A 26,392-nucleotide genomic window follows, 5' to 3' on the forward strand; every position below is an offset into this window, starting at 1 on the left:
TCATAATTATGTGCCAAAAAAATCTGCATGCAGTAGACAAAAATTGCCATGCAAACAAAGAAAGTTGAAAAACAACTTGCGCTTGCAGCTGCAATACTAAGAAGACTGGATTTTTGGTATGATATAGTAACTTGTGGTGACAGAATATGGGGTATGTTTAACCTTTCTAGAATATAATTACATACAATTGTACATTAGACTGTAAATTACAAATTATGACTCCGAATTGTATTAAACATGAATTTAAACAATGTATAGCAAGTAAAACAACATACAATTCAAGCAAAAAGTGTGTAGAGCCTACAGAAGCTTATACTAAATTGATTTTTATGTCATCATTCACGACAAACAGCTGTAATTGGTACAAGACAGACACTTCAATGTTAACAAGCAAAAAAAACTATTAAACAGAATAGCTCAAATAACCATTAAGTATACCTTCTTGAGTAACTAAAAAAAAAAAAAACACACCCATGACTAACCTAAACACTGTCAAGTACATTCACAAGTAGGCTATGTATAATATAAATGTAGTATTTAACTATCAGTCCGACACACACAAACGTAAAACGTTTTTCAAGCCAATAACTTCAACGCACACAACTCCTTCTGCAATATCTGATGTGAACGAACTGATTTCTATTGAAGAGTTTAATACGGTACAGTGCAGTTCGAACTCAAATTTGTTTCTCCCTCGACATTTTTAACCAGTTACTATTTCTGGAACCCCTCATGGTAAAACTACCAAAAAAACTTCCACAACTGAGGAACATACAACAGATACGCTTATAGTTGTTTATCACGATCGCTTTATGCTGCAGAGCAAGTCAAAAAAATATAACTAGTTTTAACTTCTGGAATAGATTATCTGTGATAATTGTATCTGTGATAAATATTGACAATTTGGTTTACAGAGGTGTCGCATTAAAGATAATCAAGGAAAGATACAAAAGGATCACTGTTGTTACATCGCCACTGTTTTATGTGATGTATTGATAATTGACGTCAGCACAATGTACCGTTGTTACGTCACAAATACCGTTGTTCCCGTAGAACCCCAGTGCCTGCCTGCACTGTTGTTGACTGAGTTTTGTCCTGGTTAGTTTTCTGCTGTATGAAACTAATATTATGTTCTATTTGAATAAGATAAATTAAGGCAATTTAAGTGCAAGTTGAATCTGCTAACGTTGTTTCCTGCTGTGTTATTGATTGGGAAGAAGCCGATATTTTTGTAACTGGTTCCAAAATAGTTCGGTAAGAAATTGTGCATTTAATTTCAATGTTTTTGGTCGCTAATTCAACGCGTGTTGTGTAGAAACCGCAGCGTCTTTGAATAAATTTGAAACGTTCCTTTTGAAGAAGAAGCGTGTGCGTCAAGAACCATTGAGGAAAACCGGTCTGTTGCACTGTCCGGGCGCAACCAGTCACGCCCGTCTGACTGCCAAGGGCAGCGCAACAACTGTATTGTTGAGAGTGTGGGGCGAGACGCAAAACAAAGATAGTAGTCGCGGGACGAGAAAAAAAATCACATTAGTTTGAATTTGAACTCACGACCACAACCAGATATTCCAAAGTGTGATTTATGGCATTGCAGCGTACCATATGTACTCAGCGTACTCTTTAACAATCAACAGTTAACGTTTGATTTTGTTGAGATCGCCTAATTAGGCGCAGTAAGTCGTGAACAACTTTCGATATTATCTTCATACGAATTAGCCTTGTATTGTAAGGTTTGAACCTCACCAGCAAACCGTTGTATCCGAATAAACAGTATATTATCAGGCTGTGGGAATAAATCCCAAACCGGCGAATAGCTTGTAGAGTCTCAGTAATAATAGCAGTGTAACATTAATACGATAGAACAAGTAGAATCGAATGGAATCAAATAGAATGAATTTACAGGTACACACTATGGGCTTTAAAGTCAATAATGTCACGTGATATCTTGAGGCGCTTGAAGTAATATAATACAAGAACATGTGTTTGATGTGACATAAGCATAGGAAAACATTTTATGTGGTGGTTTCTGTGACGTATGTTACAGTATGAAGAATTAGGTTGGGAAACAGACGTGTTCTGGTGCAATCAGAATGAACAACAGAAACAAGTAGGCGGATTTTGGAGTCAGGAAAAAAGTAAATGACGCTTGCCGCACAGTGGAAAAGCCTCCCACAATGGGAGGTGCACAAGCACAACTTTATATTGCGAGAAATCCCCGCAACAGTAACGTGATGGCTGACTTATGTTTTTCTGCATTGTGGTTCCTAGATGTCTATTCGCAGTAGGTTTTCGACATAAACGGAATTATAGAATGTCATACCTTTTTCTGAGTTAGGATTCTATTTCTCCTGTAAATAAATTCGAACCTGTTAGCTAGTCCTATACCGCCGGCACCATAATTGCTTTTGCAGAATAGGACCAACAAGGTCTGGTAAAAAAAAGGTTGAGGACATGATTAGAATTTGATAGGAAGTGGTGTATGTTCTTTAATAGTTGTTTTCTCGCCTTACTCTCAGAAATTATTGAATGAGAGTAGAATAACTAGATGTTGCTTTTTTTCACAGAAATTTGACACAGTTTTTTTTGCACAGTTTGCAAGACAGGGGATAAAATAGTCATACCAAAATAATCTGTCAGTCGAAAACTGACACTTGGTTTTCACCGTGATATACTTACTAAATTGTGGAACCTTCTTACCGGTGACAGCAATATCATAAATTTTTTCAATGCTCCATTTGTCCTTTTTCTGTGTAAAGAAATCATACAACAGAATACTTTTACACAACACGAGAGAAACACACGAAAGAAGGTAAATGCGTGTACACAGATAAGCAATCATACCACTTTCCCTTAAGAAAAAAAACAGATGTTCCCAAAGAGGAGTTGTGCCAGTGTTATGTCGGTGATCAGTAAAAATAGGTTTAATGGGAAAAGTCGTCAATATGTGTTGACATCATTATTTTTACCACTGAAATATTATCGTTGCAGTGCGATTTTGTTTGGACAGTTAATGGAGTTCTTAAGCCAGGGGCTTATATAGTCATATCAAGTTTGCGTTTCAGTGCCTTGGTGTCATTTCATGCATATTGACAACATAGCAATACTTTTTGCTGTTCAACTGTAGTTTTATTCGTAGTATTTGTTTAAATTTGCTTTTTTGATGTTTTGTACTTTGTATAACATACCATTGCATTTTACTTTTGTATGGATAACTTAACCAAGTGAAGTTTTCTGTTTTAACGTTTGATGGAAGCAAATCTAGCCCTGTTTTTTTACATATAGGTTTTGAAAAATACCCTGGTAGTGATGTTGAAAATCAAATTTTGTTATTATGTATTGGTGCTTGTTTGTTCACTCTCAGTACTCACGATATACCATCGACTTTACAACCAGGTAAAATATAACTATAAGCCGAGGACAACATTTCTACCACATGACAAAAGACTAGTGAAAGCGAAACGAAATTTCGATTATCAGGAATGGCAACATTTTATGCCAGAAATTGCAACCTTTCTTATCAAAGCAAACCCTGATGCGATTGATACAACACGAAGTATTAAAAACTCGACTGACCCAATGCACGTTTTGGTGTGGTGCCAATCCACGAGTTTCGTGCAAGGAGAGCAAGTTTTTGGACAAATTCAAGCAAAAGACTATTACGGGGTCGACAAAGCGTACGGGGGAGATTACTTCAGAGCCAAGTAAGACAGAAATGACTTACAGGTTGATAGCTTACTATAGCTCTTTTTTGTACTGATTTACCTTATAAACCACAGACTTGTACGACTTGATGAAAACGCAAAGAAAACAAGTGACAGTGTTGCAGTAATCATCACAGATCACGCCAACGGTACTTACACCTGGCGCACAATATTACCCTGGTCTGGACAAAGTGAACTAGACTTGGAGCTTGTGCATCCCAGCGAAGCTGTGCTTGATTTAATTTTGAAAACCAATACGACTGTACCTCACTCAATCGCATTTGAGGGAATTTACCCGTCAGGTGCAAGAGTTGGGTGCAATGTAAATATCGGGTAAGTTATTTGAAATTTTTGTAAGTTATTTGTAGTGTGAAGTGGTTTAAAATTTATCAAACAGCTCGTCCTGTATAAAATTTTACAGTAACGCTAAACAAAAGTATTCAAGAACGACCCATTGAGGGTAAACAAGCAGCAAGCAGTCAACATGGGATACGTAAAGACTTGTGAGTTTATATCGGCAATGAATCCACATTTTTTGTTTCAGAAGTAGCCCCACGGAGACTTGCGACTTTTCAAATCTAAATGCTGGTTCAACCTGGCAGTGTCACCGCCCTAACAATGAGACTTGTCCGAAGGAGTTGGCTTGGTCGAAAAGAATTGGAAGGCAATCTAAATTTCCTGAACGAAAAGAACTATACGACAAAACTGTAAACCGCGATGTACTAATCGAAAACCACAGCGTAATTAAGTCTGTCGAAAGCAAATCTCTTTCATTTGTTGATAATGTTCAGTGTGGGCAGGTTGAAATGGCAAAATCATCACTTCCAAGCGGATATTTACACGATGGTGTGTGGAAGACTTCATGTGGTGGGAACACTCAGTACAACAAGACACGGGCCAACATATGTTTAAGAAACAAACCCTTGTATTTGATTGGCGATTCGACCTCGAGACAGTGGTACAAATTTCTTGTAAATAGCATGGAGCTCAACGACACCGGACCGAACAACTCCATCGCCTGGTCACATTCACGCACTGGAAGAAATAAAGAGCACAACGTTACGGTTTACTATAGAGCTCATGGTATACCGCTGCACAATCCTGGACCTCCTAGTAGCCGACCATTTATTGTTGACACCCTGGACAGTATTACGGATTTAGAAGTTACAGTTGTGTTTAATCTTGGCGCGCATTTTGCTCTATACCATCCTTCTGTTTTCATCCAACGCGTCGCAGCCATTAAAAAGGCTCTCATTCGTTTGAAACAAAGAAGTCAAACTGTTAAAGTCTTCTTACGACTTGGAGTCAGATTCAAACGACCATCAACATTTCTACCGAGCGAATGGTATTTGTATCGGTTTAATCGAATAATGTTGGGAATGTTTTCCGATTTAAAGTTCCTGCAATATATTGACACCTGGGAAATAACAACAGCGCAAACTCCTGATGACGTGCATGCAAAAAAAGAATTTATCCGAATATACCTTGGTGTTTTGTTGTCACGCATATGTTGAAAGGTGCAACTTCAACTTTTGAAATTCCTAAAGAACTTGTTTATTGTTGAAAGGTGCTGCAACGAGGGAAAATGCAGTGTTATGTAACTTACATTGTGCAACTTTCATGAAAAAGTTCCGAATGTGTTTTTTATAACCAGCTATAAATGAGAATAAAAGTTCTGATTAAATGTTTAAATGAATATTCGCGACATAGTTGGTTGAATGTGGTGTTGGTGATTGGAGATACATTTATTTAGTACAACAGCTAGAATACCGGTAAGTTTTTACCTGTGATTATTTGTTTCCCGCCATTTATTTGCCTTGTGATGACGTAACATTATGTTGGTTTGTGTTGTAGCTATTTTGTGTTTTTGTGTGTAAAGTCATGTGTGTCGCGCTCATGCATAAGATCGACCGGAGCGCACTGAATAAAGTGGTGAGGTGTTGCTAGGAGTGTTTTAAGAGCAGTCATCGGCTACAGTACCAGTGACCGCTGAAGTCTTATGGTATATTTGAGTGATTTTTTAACCTTTCTTTCGTCACGCCAATTTTAAAATTAACATGTCTACGAACTTCTATACCTGGAGCTTGTACAATTATCAAATAACAAATGGGTGTGCCGAAACAAGCAACTTAAAGTGCATATGACACGGCCATGACAACTTAGCGCAAAACTAAAGTACATCTACAACAAACAGATATCCAAAGTTTTTCGGTTCTACGTCACCTAAAAAATGTAGAAAACTGCACGTATAGTAGCGGCGACAATGACATCACACGTAAACCTTTTGCGCTGTGGCGAAAATGACATCACACAAAAGGCGCTCGCGTCGTAAAAAATGCATTGTTTAGATAGAATAGTTTTAAACATAGGAGAATCAACAGATTACGTTACCTCAAAGGTCAGGACAAGGTTTTACATCACACAAAAATATGTCAATGTGACGTCACAAACCAAAGAGTTATTTGTCCCTAATTATCGGAAGACCAAATACTACAGCAGCAACGACACTATTCTGTATACTTCGATAAGACGGGGATAGTGCGTATTTTTGCTGCGTGACGTTACATGACGTCATTTTGAGTGTGATGTCATAACTTTAACCCTACTTTTGTGTTGACTTTAATTGGATGATTCCAACATATCTAGAACTATATTGCAAAGAATACATTAGTGGTTGATTGTGGCGAATTAAATAAATCATTCATGACGCGAACTCGTAGGCAACGACACTGTCGGACAAAAAGTTGTACTATGACAGAATAACAGTGTTGTGTTGCATAATCAGCTAATTTAGTGAGCCTTTCTCGGCGGTCTTTGCCAGCTTCAAAATTTAATTAACCCACTTCTATCTTTTGCTGTGAGTGGACAAAACGACAATGCTAAACTGACGGTTTGTCTCTGTCGTGTTTTCAAAAGTTCATGTATCACGTTAGCGATTATAAATGCTGTAACAAAAGAACAACCTGTCCCAGTAGTAACTGTTTTATTATTGCGCAACTAAATAAGACATTATAGGTCGAAACAACGCCATCTCTCTGCAGCTCAAATTAACATTAAAATCCGTTTGTTGCACTTGTTCACTTGTTGTCCCCTGTTTAATGCAAAACTATGCTAAACCAGTTTCACAATAGTTTCCATTCCTACACATAAGGCTTGCTGCCAGCACTCGCACCACCAAAGCGCCTTCTAGACGTCACGTAACAATTGAAGGGTCGCAGTTGGTATGTCGAAAGATTTTGAAGGAATGGCATCACCGCGAACCCAACATCAAACCTGTGCAGAAAGTCCCGGTGAGACAACATGCTGCCTGCAGGTCCTGTCAGATAAAAATGAGACCAAAAGCCATGATCTGAGAGATCGAAGACTATGATCTAGGAGAGATCACATTATGATCTGTTAGACCGAGAACCAAGATCTGTTTATTTGTGGAAACAGTCGCAAATATATAGGGATACATCAAAGACGAGAGAGAAACAATAATTGAAGAGATAATTGCTGCGATTACGCGACAAAGGGGACTTAGAAGAAGTAGCGCAAGTTGAAAGACGTAACGCAAGCGAGATAACCAGCGATGGCGTCAGAAAGACGGGTGTAAATGTAAAAGAGTAGAAAGCAGTTTTAGAAGACCAAGTTTAAACAAAATATTAAAGTGTTTCGAATCATGACAAGCCGAATTCCCTACACAATAATCTCAGTTTCGTACGATTTCGTTTGCAGGGGAAAAAATGCGACTTTGATCAGCTGTATCTCAGAACCAAGCTACTTTTGCAAAATTGTTTTTAAAGTTATGAACATCTCTTAGTTTAATTATGAACTCGTTTTATATTTACGTGTCACGTGCACTTTCGTGCAGATGTAATGAAGCAAACTACAGCCGCAGTCTTGGTCAGATATTCTTAAACTGTGTGTTGTGAAAATTTTGAAATGTCATAGGTTTCCACTGCAGAATTATGAGTATGCGTAAATCCGTGATTTGAGTTCCAAAGTGATTTAGATAGGAAACTCACGGACCGGAATCCAAGCGCGTATTAGACGCTGCAAAATCTTAAATTTATTTTTAGGAAATGAATCAACTCACTATAACGGAAACTTCTTGTTTTGGGCGAATTACATCTTTGAGAAACTAACGTGAAACGGTGCTAAGGAATGTTATAATAGAAAGAAAATGAACCCCACGTTTATTGGCACAAATAAAGCCTATTTGGATTGCAATGTGGGTTACAGTCATCTACTCAAACATAGTAAGTGAGTTGAATAAGCTATAATTTAAACAAAACTGTTAATTGTTTGACAATAAAGAGATAATTCATATTTAACAGACATGTGCAACCTTCGTTCATGGATAAAAGGCATCGAAATGTGTTGGAATGCAACCTTCGAGGGCATCTGTTTAAATCAGACCGGAGAATATTCATTTGTTGGCAAAAATGACCTTTTATTTAGTCTTAAAGAAGATATTGAGTTCAGTCCAGCAATTATTGATTACATGAAGTCGACAAGAGCAGGCATCTACAACCCCGTGCGGTTTACTTTTACCGCCGCGTCAATTAAAAATACTTCCATTGTTTTTCATACGGATGCCTTCGATTTAACAAACAATCAGTTGCTTGTGAAAGGAACCATGCTGTTCGTTTTAGTAGACAAAACTACAAGACGACCAAAGCCATTTTCGGATTCTCTAAAAACAGTGATCAACAAGCAGAAAACCGCTCCACGGGAATGGATGAAGCCACCTTTGAAAACCGTTCCTGCAGACGAACAGGTGTTTTTATTACAACGAAAAGTGGGTATCAGTGAATGTGATTACAATTTGCATGCAAACCATTCCATGTTCATACTCATATGTTTGGAAACCGTCGGAGTAGCTGAAGCACAAGGCTTTCCTGTAAATACTACTGGAAAGTTCAATGAATTAATGATAAAAAAGGTTGGCTATATTATTGTTGGAGAAGCGCCGTTGGGAGCAACAGTAAAGTGCCAGCTTTGGCAAACAGAAGATGAAATATTTCACTTTGTCCTTTCCACCGCAGATAAACACATCTGCTATCTTACAATGTCTTTCTCTTAATTGAGTTGTAAATAACAGTTAACCTCAAAGTGTTTCCAAAATATGTTTCTTCAGCCGCATTATGTTGTATATATGCGATAATATAGCACATGTACTTGATGTTTGTCAGTGCGGTTTGTACTTGTCTAAATATGAACCTTTATAGCATAGCATCAATGAGAGAAATTCGGCAGCGTTATTATACGTTGGTATTCGTTTGGGTCTTGGACCTACCAAAATGTATCTCATATAGTTGCGCAAAAATTACTGTACAATGTCGCAACAGGTTAACCTACTGATTAAAATGAATTGACTTGGGATAAAAGCATGCGCGTACATATTTTCAATCATTCGCTTACATATACTAAAACGTACCATGATAGAACAAGATAAATTCAGCTCTAGTTTTTTTCAAACACAAAAACCTCGAAGCGCACTAAGAAGCCACGGGTGTACTTGAATAATATCAATCAGGGAGTCGAACCGCTTGTTATACGGATTCGGTTCCGGTTCGGGATATTGAAAGTTTTTTATTATCCGGTTCAGGTTCGGTTCAAGCAAATTAGCAAATTAGAACGGTGTTTTAAACTTTAAACGTAATTACCACGAACAAGTGTGTTCTGTGCGACAACCAAAAAGACTACACCAGCAAATGCATGAGACGCCTTCACTGTGTAAATGGGTGATGCATGTAAATTAGCATTTAGAAGACATTTTCCCAAATCGTATCTTTCATGTTTCACAATAACACGGCTTCGTTGAATAGTTGCACCGAATATGTTTATCATACAACAGAGACCCACTTTTGCCAGTTATATGAAGCAATCAAGCCTAATATAAGTATACTACATGTTTGTAAATATAAAATTGAATGCAGTCCAGATTTCCCGCGTTGTGGTACCACTGCCTTTATTCACCGACTCGAATTTGCGGTGTATGCACAGGATCAGTGGATCACAACCTTTTTCAGCTAGCGTCCACCTTTTAATGGCACTTATTTTGCAGACCACTTTCAAATTCCAATATCTTTTACCAATGTGAGATTTGTTTTTATTATAGTTACTTTACCCACCACTAGCATATTGTGTTATAAACAACATGCGTTCACTGAAATTGCGAACTTTTCCACTGATCTATACGCATGGTAATGCTTGGCGGCATACCTGAAAGAGCTTCGGCCTTTCACTGGTCGGGATGAACTGCATCCTACTAGTGGCACGAATGACAATAACCAGTCATTTCTTAAATGTTTGTACTCTTTGTTTAGTCGCAGTCATCGAAAAACATGTGGGATTAAAAGTGATTTTATTACATATCACGTTTAAAAGAAAGGAAACGTGTTTCGAAATTCTCTGTTCGCCAGGTGGCATTATCTTGCAGATCTGTTAGCAGCCTGGCATTCTTTTGAAGAAAAATTATGTGTAACCATTTTCATGAAAAATAATGCTGGAACTGAAGAAAGATGTCTTAATTAAACTGAAAAAGTTTTGTTAACTAGGGGCCTATACTGTAAAAACAAACAAGTCACGACGCTTCAAAATCATACAACTTCTATGCCTGTTTTCGCAAAAAAACGAGTTCTTCCTGGAGAACACACTCCTGTTTTAGCTAAACAATTTGAATTATGACAAACCGTTCTGGACACTTTTCTCAAATTGACAAAGAATATCATCGATCCCCTCATATATTAAGGGTGTGCGTAGGCCCACCACTTTCCTGGAGACACATAAAACCTTGACGTAATTTATAGTTCCGACTTCGCGCTATTAATAGGTCTGGTGCACTGATCTATGCTCCGGATGACGATTGGCTGAAAATGCATTGGTTTACATAAGAAATCTTCAATATAAGGCGTGGACCGCAATTATTCGTTTTTGGGGAAAATTTTACGTGTTAGCAAAAGATCTTTACCTGTAGCAATTTGACGTCAAACCCATTGTTGACGCGAGGTCGGAACCACAAATATAAAGAACTTTTGAAACATACGTTCAATTTTCATAAAGAACATCGTCGATTTGAGCATTGACGGAATATTTCTACCACACTCTGATCGTGCACCCGTGCGCCCGCGCACCAGCGCTTACGCGCGCGATTAAACAAACAAAAATTCCGCGGGATAAGTGGACGGTTAAGGTCCTTGATTGAAAGAAAGATAAACTAGTTCCACACAAATTTGCTATTTTATCAGCAGTTTACCCCAAAAAAATAATAAACAAGCAAGATCATTCCTTTCAATATTGTGCTTACTTTTGTTTTTTTGCAGAGTTGTGCAGGCTTAATGGTACTGTAACTTAAACTACATAAAGTTTTTGTGTAATGTATGAAGCAGTTGTGTGTGACAAATTACATCGGATTTTACAGTGTATTGTAGATCAAATCATTATAAATCTTTTAGTATCTGACCGTAAGATAATATGGATGAAAAACAAGAAGAAAACGAAAATGACATTTCCTCTGATGAAGAAAATATGGAGGAAGATGAAACTGTGATGTTAAAGGAAATGGAAGAGCTTGATGAAAAAGTATGGTTAGTTATGCATAGTTGTCTTTTCATATAACTGATGTCCATGAAAATGTAGGTAGTGGCATCACCATACAATTATCAAAATCATGTTGATCGAATCGGTTTGCTCAGAAAAAGTGGAGAGTTTGAAAGACTAAGAAAGGCTCGAAAAGAAATGAGTACAATCTTTCCTTTAACAAAGGTAAACCTGAAATAATTTAATAGCTTGTGTAGACTTTTCTTCAGTAAAACGCATTGAAACAACTTGTATCTATGCAGGATTTGTGGCTACAATGGCTGGAGGATGAACAAAAGTTTGCTGAAACTGAGGAAGATCATAAAAATCTGGAAGAACTGTTTGAACTTTCAACAAAAGACTACCTAAGTATGGTGGATATTGAAAATAATATCTAAAACCAAATTACAAACTTGCCATTTTATGCATATCTGTAACTGTTTGTTTGCAGGTCCAGAAATTTGGCTGGAGTATGCACAATATTCTATTCGTTTAATCGGCAGTGAAGGAGGCATCACAAAAGTAAGGTTACATGCAGTATAATTGCCTTGTTATGATTATAACAATAAAGCTTGAATGGGCCATTTAAATTAGGAGCAACAGAAAATCTGTAAATGTACAACAGTAAATTTACTCAAAACTATTTACAGTTACGTTCAAGAATGGAACGAGCGCTATCAGAAGTTGGTCTTCATGTTTCAAAGGGATCTTCAGTATGGGAAGCATACCGGGAAATTGAAAACGCCATTTTAATGACAATGCAAGCAAGTGTGACATATCATATACATTGCATCAGTTGTTCTTTTAGGGTAATTTCTGTTTCGTTTCTACAGCCTCCACCAGGCAGCATAAGTACGGCTGAACAAATCAACCAGTTGTCAGAACAAACAGAACGAGTTGGTTCCCTTTTTCTTCGCCAACTTGCTATCCCACTCCTTGGTAAAAAATATTTTTTAGTTTGTTTCTTGTTAAGCTAGCTGTGGTTTGTGTTTCAGGATCAGTATTTCAGTTTGTTCAGGTGCATGAACAAATTGGTTGCTGCTTTTGTTAGTTCGTTAATGATGCAGGGTTGTTTTCGGCAACTTTGGCATGTTTTTTGATATGTTTTTTACAACAAATACAGATATGGAGAACACAATGTCTGAATACTTAGAATGGAGGAAAGGTGTTGAAGATGGCGATTTGCCTCCAGAAGTTACACAAAAATACCAAGAAAACCTGCGTAATTTGGAAAAACTTTCAAAAATAGAAAATAATTTGGTAATTACATTCCCCTCTTGCTATTTGTTTGATATTGGTTAATAACAATTTGTGTTTTCACTTAATTACAGGAAGAAACAGAAATGCCCAAATTTGAAGTTTATCAGCAATACATTCAATTGGAAAAAGAGTCCAATGATCCAGCACGGATTCAGTGTATTTATGAGCGAGCAATCAATGACAATTGTCTCAACTCAGACTTGTGGCTGCAATATATCAAATATTTGGTACAAAATGTGTTGGCTAAAATGCTTTTTTTCATAATCACTATATGTCAACAAGGGACATTAATGTTCAATGTTCTTGTTTCCACAGAATGAGACGATCAGAAGTGGACCAGTTGTTTTGTCCGTACATGAAAGAGCCATACGAAATTGTCCTTGGACTGCGATACTATGGGAAAAGTATCTGATATGTTTGGAAAAAAACAAATGCGCTACTGAAAAGGTGAAACATTGTGTTAAATGGTATTTATATCCACATGTTTGTGACACTCTTATTATGTATTAGTAAGTTTTTTTAGACACTACTAAGTTTTTTAGAAGCTAATATTACCATTACTTTGAAAGAAAGGCTTGAATCTAAGAAAAAAAGAAAAAAGTGATTAAATGCCATTGAAATGACATTTTTTTGTGACCAAAAAGTGATTAAATGTGGGTTTGAGTAATCACGAAAACGAGTCCCTTGGACCTTTCGTGGATACACCTATGATGCCATAGGCGTCGATTCCCGCCCCCTTGCCCCCCTTTTTTAGAACTGATTAAACGTCAGCTTTTCGACATACGCCAAGGCAAGTTTTTTTTATTTTTGCAACACTGCACTGCTAAAACAACGAATGCTGCGCTGCATTTGACCGTGGAGACAATCGCTTTGCGTGTGAAGGTTACAGGATGTGTGTACCCAAAAAGTGTGTATTGCACCATCCATTGCTGTAACAGTAGCATATGCACGACCAACTAGAATCAAAACTGGTTTGATAAAATACCCATTTGCGTGTTTGAACAAAACTTGTTTCTCATTAGGTTTGCGCATTTGTACCTTTGGTATGCGCCAATAGTAACATGTTTTAAGTCAATGTTATAAAGGTCATCCCAACTCTTGTGTTTGTGTTGCCTATTGCAACAAAAATATACTATTTCTCACCCCAAGGGAAAAAATTCGTCCTTACATTAAGGAACAATGCTACGTGTTCAAAAACATTATGCGAAATCTTTTAGACGACTTTTTCCAGGAACACTGAACGAAGTTTCTTATTCTCACAAATGATTTTGTAAATAAAATTGCCTGACCACTGGTGAAACTCGAGTTAAATTGCTTTAATGCTGTGTACCAACGCTTTGACGTGTAATATAAAACAAGAGAAGCCTAGGCAAAGTTTTTACTCGTGTTATGTCAATGTGATAAATGGTCCTATGGCCTGCCGACAAATCCCCCCCTTAGTTGCGTCACTGGCTGAATTCAACGTGACTTCAGACTTGGACAAGAATAAGACGGCCGGAGATGCCTATTGTTATGATTGGTAACAAACCGCCGCCCTGATTTTTTTTTAATTGTAGAAAAAATCGATCCCTATGTATATGAGGCTACAATATGTCTTTGTACATTATTGCAATAGATTTAACATATATACCGAACAAAACTCAAATCGTTTCTTGCTGACAGTTTGATTATACTCCCAAGGCGAATAACAGGGATGAATCTTTTTTGTAGATGGAAAAAGTTAGGAATGAAGCAATGGCTGCAGGGTTTTCTTCCGCCGGCGATTATGCACTGCTGTGGCAGACTTGTTGTGACCAAGAAAGGCGACAGTTTACTAGTAAGTATAAGTATAACAACAACAAAATTTTAATCGTTTTGCAAATTATAGAAGAAGAACAAATATGTTACACAACACATCAAAGAAGCAAATGGTTATTTCAGTATAAATAAAATTCTTGTTGCAGTCTTAAAAATTAAATACAACGGAGCAGGGTTCGGCAACTCCTCGCACATAAAAAACCTATTTCAAAACTGAATATTGCAATAAGAACTACATTGTATGTGTTTATAGTGTAATAGTGTGCTACACACAAAAATGTTGGCACTCATATTTATTGACATTTGGACCTAACTTGTAACCTGGAATACTGCCTTGAAAATTGTTGCTGACCCTTAACATTTAAAAGTGAACATAATGTACATTGCCATTAACGCATAACTGGTGTAAACGGTGGCCTTTTCAAACGCTCCCAGTTGCTTGGAGAGTTTTCCTTAGAATTTTTTCCCTTTTCTGATTCTTCTCCATTTTCGTTCGGCTTGCATTCACTCGATGCACTTACTGTGGGTTCCTGTTCACGACTTGGGAACCACATTCCAAACATATCAAACCATTCTCTGGCCCTTGCAAAAGTATTGCCCATGGTAATATCAAAAAAGGCACTGCTGCTTAGCAAGCCACGACGTAACTAAACCGTTGTGTTGACTTTATGATCAAACTCATCATTCGTTTCCTGTACCCCTATTTCCTGTTTAAAAAGTGTTGTTGTTTTTGTCGTTTTGTTATTGCTATATGTCTCGTTAAAGGTTGTACTGATGGGGAGAAAACCTCCGCCGGAAAGTCGCTTCGTGACGTATTTTCTGCCGCGACGACTCACTTGCTTCAGACTGTCCTCATAGGTGAACTTATTTTTTTAGGTTTTAAGAAAGAAATGCTGTTTTTTAAGTGAAACGGTCATGCACCGACTCCTCGTATAACCACGTGATCTTAATTTTTATTACGTCAGCCTTCGGTGAAACTGGGGACCCTGACTATACATTGTGGTGTTACTGGGCCCGATGCGAGGCGAGGCTTCTCCAAGACATCCAGAGAGCTCGTGAAATATTTGACGACGTTTTGAGCGATGTTGAGGCGCGAAGAAAGTGGAACATATGGCTCGATTATTTTCATCTCGAAATGTGAGGATTCCTAAGTTAAATTAAAAAAGTATTATTACAAACACGTAACACAGTATGTCACCTTAACAAAATTAGTTGAACGCGTTTTACTTACCGAAACAGGGAATGCGGGGATGTGAAAAAAGCCAGAACAGTTTTAAAAAAGGCGTTGCAAAGTACAGCTGCCGACGACGGTTCAGCCGAATCTGCTGCCGCCCGCCTGATACAGTTTGAACGCGAGTTGGGGAATTTGGAAGATCTCGAGGATGCGACTCGTAAGGTGGAGGGACGACTTGCTAAAGTCACCAAAAGAAAAGAAAAGGCGAGTCCGGAATTGTTGTCAAATTGATCATATGTTATGGTACTGATGTTACATCTGATCTGACAGTAAAAGATTGTGTTAATTTTTTTGGGAGATGTAGCTCACAAATTGTGTGGCGTTCTGTTTAAGAACCAGTTTGGTGCAACAAAAATATACATTGTATGCCTTCAAATGTAAACTTGTCAGTTGTCATGTTACAACAAGGTTTTACACACCGCACGTAGTTACAACAAAATGTTTTTTGTGACGTAAGAGCATCTCAATTCATCTCTATCAATGCCTGTGAAAAAAATTAAAACCTTAAATCGATAATGTATCCGAAAGATTCGTCCTTACATGAAATATAACTCGAAACAAATTGAATAAATATTTTGTGTTGGATGAACCAAAACTGTTGCTAAACTTTCAACCAACCACCGAAATGTTTGTTTGCATTCGACTTCACAAATCAACAAGACCTTATAAATTTCAGGTGGCAGCTCATTTTGAAAACAAAACAAAACGACGACAATCGGCTCAACAAGGAACCAAACGGGAAAAATCATCTCCCAAGTCATCAGGGGAAGCAAAAAAGCGACATTCTGGTAAAAAAAACGTTTTCATCTTCACCCGTAGCTTGTTGATGTTTCTTTGAGCTGTTGTCAAAGATACAGCATTGTTACATGGTGCAGTTATCATCTGTGACTTTTAGCGCCTTCACCTGATGCCATTCCCGTGAAGCGTCAGAAGAAATTTGAACGAGGTCCCGAGAAAAGCAATGAAGAAAAAGACGCTTTCAAAATTCCATCAGGCAAGAAACCCTGCATTAATTATTGTTTACGGAATTCTGTTTGCTTATTTCATCCTTATGTGCTCAGCGCCTCCTGTAAGATTTGTGAAACCTGGTCCGAAGGCTCCTGAAACAAGTCGTAGTGAAGAACGAAAAGTTGCAACAAACGATAAAACTTCTGGGCCTATACCAGGTTAACTGGGTTGTTTCTAGTTTTTTATTATTAATTTTTTTTATATAAAGTGAACCTGTAAAAAATGGTTGCACTTTCTACTGGAAACCAACAAGAAAGTCCACCCAAATATCTTTCCCTATGTCGCGTTGATGTTTTTCAAGTTTATTAAATCGTTTGTTAAGATTGCGTTAGTTTGTTAGATCAAGCTTGTTTTTTAAAGTATTGTTTTCGATCCACGACTTTATGCCATGATTGTGTTAGACTTGAACATTTTTCTCCCTAGGCGGTGAAAAGAAAAAAGTGGAACCAACAAAATCCGACCCGGGTAAGCAAATATATAATATTTTTCCGGCAAAATGTTTTTCAATAGTTTTTGTTAAACAGCACCAGATGGAAAATTCGAACGCACAGCCGAATCGGATGAGCGTACTGTCTTCGTCAGTAACCTGGGATATATGGTCGAGGAACTTGAGAAGAAATTGCGGAAGGTGGGTAAAGTATTTCGATGTACATTGTTTTTACGGTTTGGTTGGTTCGATACTTCGTAAACCGACTATCCCCCCCCCAACACACATACATCGCCTATGTTGGATGAGCAAAATTTCTTTGCAGATATTTTCGGTCTGTGGAGACGTGGAGTCGATTCGTTTGGCGAAGAGTAACAAGGGAAAGATTCGGGGTTTCGCCTACATTCAATTCAGCCACAAGTCAAGCATCGAAAAAGCGCTTCAACTTGATCGAGAGGTTTTTAAAAGATAAACCAGCAATATGAAACAAACAGTATCTTTCGTTCGTTCATAGCAATGGAAACAGTTTTTCTAGAATGAATACAAAGCCCCTATCCAATGTAACCATTATTTTACTTTGTCCAATACAAGATTGCTGGTGAACCAAATCGTTGCATATTTTCATAAATTCCTTGTAAAGTTGTTCTGCTTGCCTTAACCAGTCCAGATTTACCGTTATTGTTACATTTCGTTTTCATATGATTTTGTCTTCAGGCTCTGGAAGGTCGTCCCATGTTCGTGTCACCCAATATCGACAAAAGCAAACAACCCGACTTTAAGGCAAGAAATATGGAGTTTTTTTCGTGTAAATTTGTGCCACGTTTTGACACTTGATTTATTCAGGTTTTCAAATATGACACCGGCATGGAAAGACATAAATTATTCGTGTCCGGATTGTCGTTTGCAACTACTGAAGAAAATTTGAGAGAAATATTTTCGCCTCATGGTCAAATAAAGTCACTGCGGATTGTAACTGCGCGAAGTGGAAAACCTAAAGTAAGATTATAAAATGATGTTAAACTCGACTTCTTTTAATTTAAACGGATGGGTTTTTACCAACCAAGTAGTTAACTTTGTTACTTGCAAGTCAGTGCTATGCTTTTTTTGCTCTCGAATCGCCTTAATAACCCAAGAAAGCGATGTTGCGATGACAGGGAGGTCAAAAATTATAAGCAGTCCATCAGAACTATACGAAGTAACATTATTTATTAGGACAATTAAACATAACCAACTACGAAAACACATTTTATTCTTCAAAATAATCGCCATTTGCAAACCCATTGCAATCAAAGATTTTAAAATTGAATTTAGCAAAGCTCTTTTGCGCTGCAAAAGCTTAATCAGATCAATAATTGAACATTTTTTTGTAATCCAAGACACTTTTTCAATTTGTGGCCAACAATAAGTACAACAAAATCATGCGTTTCACAAACATGTAGACCTTGTGCAAAAAATGTTTATTTAATTAAAAATTCACTGAGACTCTTCTTCCACTAAACAACTTGATGCACATTTAGGGTCTGGCGTATGTTGAATACCAAAATCAAGCGGATGCAGCCCAGGCTGTCATGAAAACGGATCAAACTGTAATTGATGGTTTCACTATTACGGTATGTTGTCTCACTTGCATGAGTCGTAACAACACTGTGCAATAGTGTCATATATCACAGGTTGCTATTAGTAACCCACCGACGCGAAATAGAGCGAAAGAAGATTTTGCAAAACAAGGGACTTACTTGAAAAGCGGAACGTGAGTGGTCTGAAATAAATGTATAAAATTTTCAAATATTATTTGAACGATAATGAATTGTGATTAATTGGAAAGATGTTATTTGAACAACTTTCAAACTGTTTGATCGGGATGTCGGTATTAAGCTAATCAGAACGGGTGTAACAAGAGTGGAACAAATGAACAGTTATCTAAAGTTCCAAATAACGTGGACTGTGATATTCACTCATCACTAAGTTTTAAGATTGTATTTGGTCATCGTTTACACCAACTTCAATAAGTCTTGTTTTATGTATTGTACATACTAACCGTAAAGTAAGTAAATAACATAAAACAACTTACATTCTTCATTTTGGGTTAAGTATTACGATAAGATTATTTTACCTTGCGACTACATGAGTAAAACGCGTGCGGTGAAGTTTTGTTTGTGACGATTGATTGACGACCAACCTTTGTCAATCTATCTTTCAGGCGCGGTCGCGGTCGAACGCAAGTGAATCTTTTGCCGCGGAGTTTGCAACGTAATCTAGCGCAGAATGACGATGCAAAAATTGCACGTGATGCAAACCAAAACGAAGTAAAGACCAAAGCTTTGTCCAACAAGGATTTCGCCAAAATGTTTATGACCCCTTGACGCAAGCAAACAACGAACCTCACCTCATGTGGTTTCAGCTTTAAACCAAGAGAAAGTTTCGGTTGACTGAGCGGTGGTTTTGGTTTCACAAACAATGTTTTCGGATGATTTTTCCACTTTATCAAGTTCCAAACATTTTCGTTCGTACATTTTTGTCACCGCTTCAAAAGTTATGTTAGTTTTTGTGTAAACTCTTTCATTTCAAGACGAACAATTTTGTTGGATTGTAAGAGCACAAGCAATACATCACACCACAATTCTCTGTGTACGTGTTTGTAGGCGGGTTGTACAGAAGTAGTTTTAAATTAGCAAAAATTAGACGTGACAAATCACACAGCACACACAAGGCCCAACTACCATGCTAAAAATTAAACAAGTTTCTTCTCGCGTCCAGGGACTGTGGTCGAGATGGCAAATTCACCTGGCGATTTTATAACATAATATAGATCAACGTAACCCCAATTTGTTGAGTGGTTTCCTGTAAAAGCTAGGATTGCTTCGGTGGCACGTCTGATGATTGTTCTTTCGTGCTTGGAACTTGTTTGCACCTCATCACTCTGACCTTTGTGCATGACTGCAGTCGTTGCGTTTTTTCTAGAATTTTGTGAGCGTAGCTGTTGTTTTGCCTGCAGTAAGCTCCAAATTCGGTGAGGTACGCTTCTTTGTCACTTTAAGTGATACAATGGATGTGGCATCCACTGTGGCAAGCATGGATAAAGGTACGTTTTTTTGTATCTTTGTGTAACGTTTAATCACGATTAATTCCAAATATGCAGGTTTATTTTTCAGACTGTTAATTGCGTGTTTTGACTGTTTAAAACAATATTTCAGGCATCGTGTGTTTAGCTTTACTGCAAGAAAGTTGCCTATTTTACGACATACCTTGATATGCCCGACTAACTTATTAGTTCATCTAAATTCATGAAGATCAAAAATAACAAGAGCATTTTTTTAAACAAGTTTTAATAACCATTTCATGAGATTGTATTAACGAGGAGGCAACTATCGTTTCATTTGCGAATATTCAATTGTTGTCGTTGACGTAACCTAAATACTCGCTGATAAACGTACACAGATTTCTTTCCGCAATCTTCAACATACATAAAGCCATTTTTACCACGAATACTTTTGTTGGAAAACCAATGGATGTAGACCACAAATTACTCAACCGGTTCACGATCGAGTTTCGGCTCAGTTTTGAGGTTCTTTGTAGGATTAGTGGCGCCCAAGCTTGAGGCAAATGAATGAAAACTCTTTGTAAATTCAAAAACGTTGTTGCCAGAGATTTTGCTTTCAAAACTTAAAATTTGATGATGTGTACAACTCTAGTTTTGTCGTTGATTAGCCCCTGGCGGCTGGCGCTTGATGTCCTCGAACAGATAATGATGCCTAAACTATTCCGCACCCAAAAGCCGCCTAAAAACATCTGCTAACACAAATTTCCACGCACTGCAATATAATCTTCACTGCGAGTTTCACCAATCAAACAAAAACTCCGTAATTACCCTGAAGCGCGTTTTCTCCTCATTGCCTGCTTAGTTGCGTTTGCGAGTCTCTTCAAAAAAAGTTTCTAATATAGTGTAATCTTGCTTTAAGGCGAGTTATATTATTATAAATTATAGTTAATTTGTCTTTTCTATGTAAAAAAAAACAACCACCGACAAGCGGTAACGACAGACTGATCTATTGGCATAATAAATGAACTTTTTGGCCTTATAATATGATTGGTTCATTGCGTATATTTGTGGAGTTACAACAATCAAATCACAAGTTTTATTTAGAAAATGTCCAAATCAAAAAGAACACATTTCAAGCTGCGGATTATGCAATATTTGCTCTTCTCCTGGGAGTTTCGGCAGCAATCGGAATATTTTTTGCTGTTCGGGATCGAAGGAGAAAACATGTCGACACACAAGATTATTTGATGGCAGGACGCAAAATGTCGTACGGTAGGCTATGTAGACTACATACAGGAGTGTACAGTTACGTGAATTTTCCACAATATACCGTTTATAATCCCACAAGTCTTGCGTTTTGATGGCCTAACCTTAGTTTAAACATTTTGGCTGTTGACTATTTTTTTTCGTCGTTTATTTCGTTTTCAACACAATAAACTAAGCGAGGTTTGAATGCATTTTAAGGACCTGTTACGTTGAGCATCATAGCCACCTTCATGTCATCGGTGACCATTCTGGGTGTTCCGGTGGAATATTACGTTTACGGCACTATGTTCACGTGGTATAGTTTGACATACGTTTTTGTGGCCGTACTAACTGGATGGGTTTACATGCCAATATTCTACGAACTCCAAATAACCAGCACATATGAGGCAAGATAAGTTGCTCTTTGCAAATGCAAGTTATATTTTACAACATTGTTCATTTCAGTACGTGGAAAGGAGATTTAACCGAGCGACAAAAATTTTACTATCAATCATGTATTACATTATGTCCGTAAGTTTAAGAAGAATCGCTTTTAAAACAGCAGTCTGTCAAAAGTAACTTTTGAGAGTTTTGCTTTTAGTTGTTTTACGGCGGAATTGTGGTGTACGGGCCAGCACTTGCCCTGAGTGAAGTGACCGGCATCGACATGTGGTTTTCCATCTTGGCAACCGGATTGGTTTGCATATTCTACACAGGCATGGTACGCTCTAATTCTCTTGCTTTAAACATTACGAGTTGTATTGGACAAAATAACTTTATCCTTTTATCTCTTTAGGGTGGATTAAAAGCTGTCATATGGACTGATGTAATTCAATCGATAATGATGATTACTGGATTTATTGCGGTAATTATTCAAGGTTCAATTAATCATGGAGGATTCAGTAACATTTGGAAAGCCGCCGAGGAAGGCGGAAGGATAGACTTTGTTCAGTAAGTATAACCCTAAAAAGTATATAGGTCGGCAACCAATGGTTTTGTATTCATTGTGTGGTTCTTTCACCCCCTTTTATACATTCCTCATATGGTGCCTAGAGAAATGTGTAACCCTTCAAATAGAAGCGATTCGCAACCTATTTATTTACATGTCCCAGATACAATTTGGCAGAAATTGCGTGGTCTATTATATATCGTTAACCTCCCTTTCTCTGTTTTAAGTTTTACATAGCGACTTGATCCACTTTAAAAATATTCCTTATACAAAGGGAGAATGGCAACAAAAAAAAAAACCCATATTTGTATTAATGTGCATTTCACTACTGCATGTGTTGAAAACTGTATCTTTGAAACTTAATCTGAAATATAATTAAGATTAAAAATAGTGCTTAAAACTTATTTGAACCAAACCAACTATTTAAATTTCTCCACCTGCACAATGTTGTTTGCAGTTTTGAAGCTGATCCTCGCATACGTCATACGTTTTGGTCGATTATATTTGGAGGAACCGTGTTTTGGTGTGGCGTCAATTCAGTAAATCATGCACAAGTTCAAAGATATTTATGCATTAAAAGCATGCAAGACGCTAAAAAGTATAACCGCACGCAAATTAATATTTGTGGAATGATATTAAATTAACTTTTATTGCAGGGCAGTTGTTTGGGCAGCTGTTGGTCTTATCGTCATTCTTGTGTTGGCTGGTTTGACTGGTCTCACAATATACGCCACATATCGACATTGCGACCCAGTTTACAGCAAAGCTGTAAGAATCTCCGACCAGGCAAGCTACAATGTGTAATTGTTATAGTTTATTTAAATTCGCATAACTTCCTACATTTTCAGCTGTTTCCATATATTGTCATGGATACCCTAAGTTACCTTCCTGGAATTCCTGGCCTCTTCGTGGCGGGAGTGTACAGCAGTTCACTGAGGTAATACAAATTATGTAAATCTTTTCTACGGCCTCACAAATAACGACTGTGTGTACTTGTGATGTTTTATTTTAGTACCATATCGTCGGGTATGAATGCATTGGCCTGCATGGCTCTTGAGGATATTGTAAAGCCATGTACTAAATGGAGTCCCCGAGCGTATCTGCTTACTTCTAAAATCCTGGTTGTCGGTTTCGGAGTAACTTACATTTTTCTCGCCTACCTTGCTTCAGTCATTGGTGGCATATATCGGGTAAGTTATTGTAATCGAATCTAAAATAGAAGTTGTGATATTTGTTTACATCAGGCATGCTTATATTCACTACGAACTCGGTTGCAGCAGAAAAGAATCTTTTGTATCGTACTAAAGACACAATAATAACATCCCAAAAACGCAAAGTTTAAATTTTTAATATTTCAGAGAACACTTTTATTCGCAGATGGCATACAGCCTGAATGGGATTTTTAGTGGGCCGACCGTAGCTGTATTTACCATGGGAATGCTGCTGCCTTTCGTAAACTCCTGGGTAAAAGTTCTCATCATTTCTGATTTATTATCAATCTTGTAACTATAATTCTACTTTGACTCAGGGTGCCTTAAGTGGCACTGTGGTTAGTTTATCTTCAGTTGCATGGATTGTAGCCGGGTCTTCCACGTACCCTCCAACCAACGATTTTGTGCGAGCTTTGCCAAGATCAACAGCTGGCTGCGTTGCGATTGAAAATTATACAGACGTAGAACAATTTACCAACACGACAAGCACAGTCAGCAACTACTTTTCCTCAGGTCCACAATCCTCGGGGGAAATCAGGTTTGGCGCAACAACATTTTTGCAATTTATTAAGGTTTAACTTTTACTCTTTGAAAGGCCACCCATTGCCAATTTATACGCGTTGTCGTACATCAACGTTTCGCTATTTGGATTTCTTGTCTCTATTTTGGTGGCCGTGGGTGTGAGTGCATGCACAGGTAAACGGAAATTATATTAATACTTATACATATTTTAGAACAGTGGTTCCTAATTTTTATAAAACGGTGACGCACTTATTCTGACAAAATGTTACAGCCACGCACCCGAAAAATTGTGACCTTTTTTTGGAGAACTTTGTAACGTTGACCTTTTTTAGAAAATTCGCTTACTATAATTCGGTTCTAGCTATACGTAGTTTATTGTCATGGAAATAAAATTCGTCCAAATCCTTCATCAGTAAGCTTGCGCACCAACAATAGTAAAAGGACGCATTAGTGCGTGACGCACCACAGTTGCAGGGAAAAACATTAATAAATGAGTTTTCGGCTCATATTTTTGTCCGTAGGTTTTACCAAGAAAAACCCACCTGATCCAAACTTGCTGGTACCATTGGTTCGTCCTCGCAAGGAGAGGAAAAAGTTGGATAACATCAAAATGTTCCAACACAAAATGACTAAAGAAAAGTTCGAGGAACAATCCCCACTGCGTGAATAATCTTTCAGTCAACTATTAACTCTGTTGCGGAAAAGAAGCACCAACAAAACAACACTTTTACTATCATAGTTAACATTGGGAAAAAGCAAATATTGTGTATATCTGCAACCGCTGGATACTTGCAGATAAACTTGGGCAACTTAACATATATACTGGCTACTCTATATTGTTACCTTACCTGTAAAATATTCAATCATTTTTCGGCAACCCGCACTTTTGTCACGAAAACGCGTGATGCAGCAAGACTTTACTCCGTTAAGATAACATGACTTGATTTCTTGGTGTATTATTTGCCACATAAGTTCATGTCTTTTAAAATTCTATCGCGTAAATCAGTACAAAGTCATTATTTTTCACAGCTAGCAGCAATACAAATTGTAATTTTGTGCTTTGTAATTTTGTAAAAGGATATAGGTTATTCATTTATTTTTACAAATAATCCTTACTGGAAACGGTTAAAGTGCATATGACACGGCCATGGCAACTTTGCGTAAAACTAAAGGTATCCACAACAAACATATATCCATAGTTTTTCGGTTCTACGTCGGATAAAACATGTAGAAAACTGCACAAAAAGTTGCGGCGACCAAAATTCGAAAATTTTTTGCGCTGCGTGGCGAAAATGACATCACACAAGGCGCTTGCGTCGAAAAAACGGATTGTTTGGATAGGAGAAGGCGCCTTATATTGCAGATATCAAATGTTTTCAAACATAGAAGAGTTCACAGATTACGTTACCTCAAGGGCAGGATAAGGTTTTATATCACACAAAAATATGTCACTGTGATATCACAAACCAAAGGATTATTTGTCCCCAATTATCGCAAGACCAAAGGGTATACAGCAGCAACGACATTACTCTGTACTTCGATAAGACGGGGATGCTACGTTTCTTTGCTCTGTGACATTACATGACGTTTTTTGGGGTGTGATGTCATAACTTTAACCTTACTTTTGTGTTGACTTTAATTTGATAATGCCAACATTTCTAGTTACAAAGTATATTGGGAAAAATACATTAGTGGTTGGTTGGCGAATTAAATAAATCATTTATGTGTTGCACAATCAGCTAATTTGGTCGGCCTTTCTCGGCGGTCTTTGCCAGCCTCAAAATTCAATTAACCTACGCCTACGCCTACTTCTATCTTTTGCTGTGAGTGAACAAAACGACAATGCCAAACTGACGGTTTGTCTCTTTTATGTTTTCAAAAGTTCATGTATCACGTTAGCGATCATAAATGCTGTAACAACAAGAACAACCTGTCCTAGTAACTGTTTTATTATTACACAACTAAATGAGACATAATAGGTCGAAATCTGTCTAGCTCAAATTAACATCAAAATCCGATTGTTGCACTTGTTCACTTGCTGTGACCTGTTTAATGCAAAACTATACTAAACTAGTTTTACAATGTTTTCCATTCCTACGCATAAGGCTTGCTGCCAGCACTCGCAAGGCTAAAGCGCCTTCTATGACGTCACGGAACAATAATCTTGTTTCGCACGGTTTCGTTCGCAGCGGTAAAAATGCGATTTTGATTAGCTGTATCTCAGAAACCAGTCGCCGTATCAAACTACTTTTTTCGCAAAAAATGTTTTAAAGTTATGAACATCTCTTAGTTTAATTATTAACATGTTTTATATTTCCGTGTCACGCATGCACTTTAAAGCTTTTATTTTTGGCTATGGTTACCCCAAAATTTACACTTCTTGTATGGTGCTGTGTTTCTTATGACGGATTACGAAAATACCAACCGAGTGC

General features: G+C 37.6%; 3 protein-coding genes across 3 annotated transcripts; all 3 read left to right on the top strand.

Annotated features, from left to right (window-relative positions):
- The first annotated feature begins 3,323 nt into the window (after window positions 1–3,323).
- On the top strand, window positions 3,324–5,457 carry LOC145903363 (NXPE family member 3-like). Its single transcript, XM_082991441.1, has 3 exons — window positions 3,324–3,701; window positions 3,777–4,034; window positions 4,246–5,457. Exons 1-3 carry the CDS (start codon window positions 3,493–3,495, stop codon window positions 5,213–5,215), a joined length of 1,437 nt encoding a protein of 478 aa, XP_082847567.1. The 5' UTR covers window positions 3,324–3,492; the 3' UTR covers window positions 5,216–5,457.
- A 5,656-nt stretch (window positions 5,458–11,113) lies between these two features.
- On the top strand, window positions 11,114–19,615 carry LOC145901819 (spliceosome associated factor 3, U4/U6 recycling protein-like). The gene is made up of 24 exons (XM_082989624.1): window positions 11,114–11,270; window positions 11,328–11,453; window positions 11,531–11,636; window positions 11,719–11,789; window positions 11,918–12,031; window positions 12,101–12,206; window positions 12,391–12,527; window positions 12,599–12,754; window positions 12,843–12,974; window positions 14,238–14,343; window positions 15,090–15,182; window positions 15,290–15,461; window positions 15,564–15,762; window positions 16,235–16,346; window positions 16,454–16,552; window positions 16,620–16,724; window positions 16,990–17,031; window positions 17,091–17,194; window positions 17,319–17,450; window positions 17,708–17,773; window positions 17,837–17,989; window positions 18,511–18,603; window positions 18,664–18,743; window positions 19,194–19,615. Exons 1-24 carry the CDS (start codon window positions 11,163–11,165, stop codon window positions 19,354–19,356), a joined length of 2,775 nt encoding a protein of 924 aa, XP_082845750.1. The 5' UTR covers window positions 11,114–11,162; the 3' UTR covers window positions 19,357–19,615.
- A 328-nt stretch (window positions 19,616–19,943) lies between these two features.
- On the top strand, window positions 19,944–25,049 carry LOC145902388 (sodium-coupled monocarboxylate transporter 1-like). The gene is made up of 14 exons (XM_082990335.1): window positions 19,944–20,075; window positions 21,138–21,305; window positions 21,498–21,685; window positions 21,744–21,809; window positions 21,880–21,999; window positions 22,075–22,229; window positions 22,685–22,825; window positions 22,884–23,013; window positions 23,076–23,164; window positions 23,240–23,417; window positions 23,605–23,691; window positions 23,756–23,976; window positions 24,034–24,134; window positions 24,482–25,049. Exons 1-14 carry the CDS (start codon window positions 20,039–20,041, stop codon window positions 24,628–24,630), a joined length of 1,830 nt encoding a protein of 609 aa, XP_082846461.1. The 5' UTR covers window positions 19,944–20,038; the 3' UTR covers window positions 24,631–25,049.
- The last annotated feature ends 1,343 nt before the right edge of the window (window positions 25,050–26,392 follow it).

This window comes from Ascidia mentula, chromosome 5 (genome assembly GCF_947561715.1).
Source record: "Ascidia mentula chromosome 5, kaAscMent1.1, whole genome shotgun sequence".
Classification (NCBI taxonomy): Eukaryota; Metazoa; Chordata; class Ascidiacea; order Phlebobranchia; family Ascidiidae; genus Ascidia; species Ascidia mentula.